The sequence below is a fragment of the Nicotiana sylvestris genome, chromosome 11, assembly GCF_000393655.2.
Source record: "Nicotiana sylvestris chromosome 11, ASM39365v2, whole genome shotgun sequence".
Lineage (NCBI taxonomy): Eukaryota > Viridiplantae > Streptophyta > Magnoliopsida > Solanales > Solanaceae > Nicotiana > Nicotiana sylvestris.
In genome coordinates this window covers 12,526,264-12,533,201 of record NC_091067.1, presented here as the reverse complement: position 1 = coordinate 12,533,201, position 6,938 = coordinate 12,526,264, and the positions used below count along the sequence as shown (strand labels likewise).

At 35.4% G+C, this 6,938-nt stretch overlaps 1 protein-coding gene across 4 annotated transcripts; it reads left to right on the top strand.

Moving 5' to 3' along the window:
• Positions 1-1,232: 1,232 nt before the first annotated feature.
• LOC104235026 (putative wall-associated receptor kinase-like 16) lies at positions 1,233-5,731 on the top strand. Of its 4 annotated transcripts, none has more exons than XM_070163069.1 (5): positions 1,233-1,845; positions 2,016-2,453; positions 3,366-3,497; positions 3,853-4,208; positions 4,786-5,731. In XM_070163069.1, exons 1-5 carry the CDS (start codon positions 1,593-1,595, stop codon positions 5,437-5,439), a joined length of 1,833 nt encoding a protein of 610 aa, XP_070019170.1. In that variant the 5' UTR covers positions 1,233-1,592; the 3' UTR covers positions 5,440-5,731. The 4 variants fall into 4 exon arrangements, with proteins under 4 accessions (XP_070019170.1, XP_070019169.1, XP_070019172.1 ...); XM_070163068.1 differs by having other exon boundaries at positions 3,814-4,208; XM_070163071.1 differs by having other exon boundaries at positions 3,814-4,208; positions 5,213-5,326.
• The last annotated feature ends 1,207 nt before the right edge of the window (positions 5,732-6,938 follow it).

The following is a 6,938-nucleotide window of genomic DNA, read 5'->3' as shown; positions in this document are numbered from 1 at the left end:
AAGAACTTTCTTAAAGAGCTAGGTAAAGAGCAGGACAATTGTGAGCTTTTCAGCGATAGCCAGAGTGCAATTCATCTTGCCAAGAATCCAATATTTCATGCAAGATCAAATCACATCCAGTTGAGGTATCATCATATCCGAGAGTTGATAAGTGAAGGAACTCTTTCCCTGCAGAAGATACCAGAATCGAAGAACCCGTCAGACATGTTGATCAAAGTTATCAGTGTTGACAAACTGAGGCTATGCATCACCTCAGTTAGCCTTCAAGATTGATAATGTGAAGGCGCCACCAGAGAATAGTAAATCGTTTTTTTTAATTTTCTTTCTTGATGTATATGGGTTTGAGTGGGAGATTGAAAGGAACAAATCCAGCTGTAAAATAAAAGAAAGAAGAGAAAAGCTGTAAAAGAAGACAAAGAGAAAAGGAGAAGAAAGAAAGCGTGAAATTTTTTTGCGGCAGCCTCTCTCACCCCACCAAGTCAAAGTTGGCGGGCTGCAAATGTAAAAGAAGAATTTGGCGTGCAATTTGCGGTGCCGTCTTCTTCATATTCACATTTGTTGAAAATTTTCTTTCAGCAGACGCTCTGCTTATAAATTGGCATCCCCTTCCTTAATTGTAAATTATCCCTCAACTTCTTCTTTCTCTTCAATTAATAAAGAGTTATTCTTTGTGTGGCCGTAAATTAGATAAAAATTGCCGAATTACGTAAATCTTGTCTTGTGCAATTTATTACTTTTCTATTTTAAATATTTTCACCTTCTATTAGCCTGACACGTTTTCCAACATGAAGAACCAAAACCAAACAACACAAAAAAAAAAAAGAAGAAGAAATATAGAAGAGAGAACATTCACATACTGAAAGTGCACCACTTCGTTAGTGCTCCATGTGAAAGACAGAGAATCATTTTTAGTCTTAAGTCCAAAGATAGTGTACTATATGCTTTTTTTATTTATTTATAACCGTGGTATCCTAGCCAGCTTGCGTGCACCTGATTAATTCTACGGGATACCTGCCACCGACTACCAGCAACAGACACCAAGTAATTCTATCCACTAAGGCTTGGATTGATTGAAGAAATCACCTAGTGTTTTTTGCCTCCGCTAGGATTTAACCCTTCTCACCCACTTCATTTACCACTAGACCACATCCGTAGGTGCTATTTTTGCCTTTTTCTCTTATATGTTCCACTTGTAATGTAAAGTCTTTTTCTTCTTTTTTCTTTGTGGAGAACTGGGATTTCCAGAACTTTTACCATTATAATATATGATTCTACCAAAGAAGGCATGCAGTAGTATCAGTATATACGAAGATGCAGATTACCACCATGTGGTCATTTTTTATTCTTCTTATTGGCCTGCTTCTTAAAGAAACAGCACAAGTTTCAGGCTTTCAGCTATAAGAATAAGATCACTACCAGCACTAATATCTTCATCAAAGCCTGGCTGCCCAGAAAGATGCGGCAACTTAACCATTCCTTATCCATTTGGGATAGGAAAAGGGCGTTACTTCGATGAACAATTCGAAGTGAGGTGCAATAACAACACTGCTTTTAGTCGTGGTCTTAATGATAGATCTGTGAAACACATATCCATGGACACCATCACGATTGTTATTCCTTTCAGTCCTTACCCCTACAACAAATCATCTGGAAAGAACATTTACGGTGATGAATACAGCACGGGAAAATACATCAATGAGTATTTCAGTGTTTCCATCAAGAATAATTTAGTAGCCATTGGGTGTGATATTTATGCTTATATCAAAGATTTAGACAACAGTAGTAGACGCCAAGACAATATTGTAAGTGGATGTGCTTCTTTCTGCGACAGTGGTGGAGCTAAAGGTAAGTAAACGGTTTATATGAATTTCTTTCATCAGAAAATTATATTGTGCAAGTAGGGTAAAATTACACTTTTTTGGGTATATATATTATAAATTGTTGAATTCCCTTAACATAAGGGAATTATCTAAGGTGGTAGCAAAAGTGGTTCAAAAAGTGTTTTTACGTTATAGGTTCACTGCTCTATGACTCCAGTAATGCTTCATATTCAGCTTCATCAACTTATTGCACTGGGAATCACGGTTGTTGTCTGTCTGCTTTTTCAAGAATGCCAAGAATTCTCTTTGCCTCCATACAAACAATGAACACGGAGAAAACATCATGGACATCTAGCAATTGCACCTATTTATTAGTTGTGGAAAAAGGCATTGCTGAATCTGAATTCACTCAATTACTTGGTAAGTGCAAAAAAGATGATTATTATAACGTCGGGCAGGCGGTGAACTGGGTAATTGGCAATGTTAGTTGCGACAAAGCCACCAGAACGCCAAAATATGCATGCGGAAAGAACAGTAGGTGCGTTGATGACACTACTAGACCTACTGAGGGATATCGATGCAATTGCTCTCCTGGTTATCAAGGCAACCCTTACCTCCCTAATGGATGCCAAGGTACTAATTCCCGTGTCCATCTTTATCTGGATCTAACTTATATATTACCCCCGCCATTTTAATTTATGTGTCTTTATTTTTAATCTATTTCAAAGAGAACGTCGCATTTCTATTTGAGATAGATCCATGATATGAACTTTATGGGTTCGAATTTAAGATTCTACGGCATGTCATCTAGTTTACTGGGTCTAAGATTTATTTTTTGTATTCATTTAGTGCGCTTTTCACACATACAGGTTCTAAGCCAAAGCTACTAGGTTTAGACAAACTCGTAGCTAAGTAACTAGATCCTGGTTTTAGTAAAGTTTTTAATTCCAGTATATATATTTATACCCCTTAATAACACTCCTTCATAGGAATGTAATAGAATGTGTAAGACCACATGATTCAAGGGATACTTTTGGCATGATATATACACCTTTTGTTTAAAACAACGACATTCAAAAGTATTCCTTATACTTTTAAACTTCTTGGTCAATCAAACTAAGACACATAAATGATATCAAGTATTGTTTTAGCACGTAACATGTCGTATTTTTCAGGTAACTAATCTCGCTCTTTATGGATAATTACTTACAGTTATCTTTTAGGTGACCTAAAAGTGTAAAAAGTTCTACACTGTAAGTGTACAGAAGTTAAACTCTTTTTTATTTCACTAATTGAAAGAAACATAAAACTACTACCAAGGCTTGTACTCCAATGGTACCAGTGAGAATTTATCATATAATATCTGAGGGTTCAATTCTCACTATCGTCTTACCTCCTTTCCCTTCCCTTATCCCCTTGAGTAAAAACAAGCATAAAATTAGACCATTGATCAAGCTTGTTGATAACGAGATCAAAGAACTTTGAGCCATTCATTGTGTTGTATCTCTTTCTTATTTTTCTTTGACTTGATGTTAATTTCCACAGACATCAAAGAGTGTGCAAGTCAACAAGGGAAGCATTCATATCCCAATGATGCTCGCTGCATAAATACTCCTGGCAGTTTCCTTTGTGACCCAAATGATGTGAAACTTATGCTGACTATACAACTCTTCTTAGGTATTGTATAACTCTCTTCTTTGTCCTTTTTTTTGTTCTTATTTTTCTTTTTGTTAAGTAATTTATGCTTTCCGTAACTTTTTGTTTGAGACATATTACTCCTTGAACTGTTATACCTGACTAAGAACTTTATACTTACATTTGTTCTAGCTAACTGCTCTTTAAGAATATTAGAAGCTCATTTATCTTAATCTAAGTTTTAAAATTACAAAAGGGCCTGGAAAATTATGGAAGAAAATAGGAGGAGCACTAGTTCAGGGTGTTCTAAAAATGGATTTATGTTTCTTTTGTATGAAATTGGTTTTCTCACAAGCAGATGTTGTAGCAGCAGTTACTTTTGTAATCTTGATAGCAGTTTGTCTTTGGCTATGCAAAAGGCTTCAGAAGAGGGAAGAAAAGAAAGCTAAACAAAAGTTTTTCAAGAGGAACGGTGGATTGCTTTTGCGACAACGTATTCCCTTTAGTGAAGAAAGTAGTGGTGGCTCTTTGTTAAAGCTCTTTTTCAAAGAGGAGTTGGAGAAAGCAACAGACAATTTCAATGAAAGTCGAATACTTGGAAAAGGAGGGGCTAGTACTGTCTACAAAGGAATGTTATCAGATGGAAGCATTTTAGCTGTGAAGAAGTCCAATAAAATGGATGAAGATCAAATTGAACAGTTTATAAATGAGATACTTATTCTCTCCCAGATAAATCACAGATACATTGTCAAGGTACTGCTTTAGAATTTAAATTAGGCTCTTGCTACAAATTATGGAAGAAGAGAATAACATTATGCAAAGGATAAAAAATTTATAAGGCACAAGGAGGCTGTAAAATGGAGAGATAAACGTAAAACACACTAATAACATTGGAAATACTCCACTCTAACAAGACAACACACTAGACTTGACATATATATAGCCTACTACAACAACTTTTAAACACCAATTTACATAAACTATAATTAATGAACAATCTAAAATTACTCAATAGACACACTTTAAACACATAGGATAACTCAAACGACAAATGAACCCAGCATTTAATCACACTTTTACTCCCTCTGTTCCATTTTTTGTGGCACTATTTCCTTATTAGTTTGTTCAAAAAGGAATGGCATCTTTCTATATTTGAAAATCTAAGTTAAAGTTCTCATTTTACCTTAATAGCATGCCTTTATAATCTCATGGCATGTTTAAGACAGTAGATTCCAAAAGTCTTTCTTTTGTTATTAAACTGTGTCCAAACAAAATACGCCACATAAATTAAAAAGGAGTGAGTAATATTTAAATTTACTATTTTTGATAGGTACTTGGCTGTTGTTTAGAAATTGACGTTCCTTTATTGGTTTATGAATACATCTCTAATGGAACCTTGTCATCCCATATTCATCGAAACCGTAGTCACAATTCTGATCCTACTGTCTCAAAACCATCAACAATAATACTATCGTGGGACCATCGCTTGCGAATTGCTGCGGAAGTAGCAGGGGCCATTTCTTACATGCACTCATGTGCTTCTACTCCTATTCTTCACAGAGATATCAAATCAAGCAACATATTATTAGACGATGCTTTTAGAGCAGTGGTTTTTGAGTTTGGACTTTCGAGATTATTGTCTGTTGACAAGACTCATTTAACAACACTAGTAGGTGGTACATTTGGTTACATGGATCCACAATATTTTCGATCTGGTCAACTTAATGACAAATGTGATGTCTATGCATTTGGTGTAGTTCTTGCAGAGCTTCTGACAAGCCAAAGAGTTGTCTCTTCAAACATAATAGAAGATCCAGGTTTGGTCAAACGCTTTACATTATTATTGAAACAAAATCTCATTTTTGAGATTTTAGACACTGAAATTATAAAAGACCTTGAGGATGAAAAAGTGATTCTTGCTGTGGCTAAGCTTGCCAAGAGATGCTTAAATTATAATGCACTGCACAGAGAAGGCCAGGCATGAAGGAGGTGGCAGCTGAGCTTGATCAACTAAGAAAAAGGGGGCAAGATATACCTCATGATGAGTGTTGTCAAGATAACATTTCTCCAAGAAGTGAAAGTTCGTATAGTTGTAAATCTGATTGTACAGAAGAAGATAATCAGAACTTAGTGTCTCATGATTAACTGAACTATGATTGAAAGGAAAGTTTAAAATTTCTACAACTACAAGTTCTATTTCATGTAATGTTGAAGTAATGTCATTGAGACATAATTAAATGAATATTAGGCAATGACTTGCCATAATATTAAGTTGTTGACTTGTTGTAACTACGATGAAGATAATTGTTATGATTTTCTTTTATTATCGTTTATTATATTTTTGGCACCTAGCTACTTTAATAGAAACAAAAGAAGGTTGCTTGCAATGGTTTGCCTGCGTCGACCTCCAGATGCACCGGTACATAGGTATGAAAGCATGGTGAGCGATGGTGCTAAAAGGGGGATAAGGTAGACCTAAAATCACATGGAAGAAAATGGTTTGGAAATACCTACAATTTCTTGGAATCCATGCAAACTAAAGATTAGGCACAATGGAAGAAAAAAATTTATATAGGTGATATCAACTAATTAGGAATATATTTGTCATGTTAGTACATTTATGTATGTATTAACACGTGTAATCGTTTTATGAAATGATTATTAGGTGATAATACTGAGGAAGCTCCATACTAATATGTAGGTGAAGGATTCTAGAAACTAACTTGTCGACGGACGACAAGAAGAATTAGGATTTTGACTACATATGGGGTTTCAGAAGTAGAAGCTTATGTAGGTGTTTTTCCACCGCTTGAACGCTAAGGGTGTGGAAGTTTAAGACTGGCTAGTATATACTGTCCCACATAATTTGTTAATATGGTTTTTTGGTTTATTATCTTCTGCCCTTTAACTCTGCGTATACGTAGAGTATAACCAGTGTCAATTCAGCTTACCTTAAGATATAATAAATTGTACGCGAAAGGATACAGATAGTTCATGTATCCGATCTCAACTAGTTTGAGACTGACGTGTAATTGATTTCTGATTCATTACAAATTGTTATGAAGTCAGAGAACTATTATATATCTGTACTTACCCAACTCTTAAACATATATTATAGTGTTAAGTGATTATGAATTTAGATGTTTATGTTCTACATGGAGATCATGTTAGGTTCAGCCGTAGAACAAGGTTCCATTTCAGATTTCAGACAATGGCAGTTTATACTGGAAGTTTCGGTTAACCCGAAACAGCTAAAGGATAGATATTCTCAATTGGACAATGAACAACTCAAATACGGTCCAAAGAAAGTGCAATCCTGCAGTCAAAGTGAGCTATTTTAACCATCTTGAATCAATATGACAGGTGAAAAATACTTCACAGAGCTAAATAATTCATTCAGGCACTTAAGCAAACACCTTATGGGAAACCATTTTTCTTTGGACAACCTTAGGGAGCTGGATCCCCCTTCCCCCACCCCCCAAA

Coding starts and splice junctions, on each gene's coding strand:
- LOC104235026 (XM_070163068.1), top strand. CDS start 1,593: ATGGACACCATCACGATTGTTATTCCTTTCAGTCCTTACCCCTACAAC. Junction 1,846..2,015: donor CGACAGTGGTGGAGCTAAAG/GTAAGTAAACGG, acceptor TTTACGTTATAG/GTTCACTGCTCTATGACTCC. Junction 3,498..3,813: donor GACTATACAACTCTTCTTAG/GTATTGTATAAC, acceptor TCTCACAAGCAG/ATGTTGTAGCAGCAGTTACT.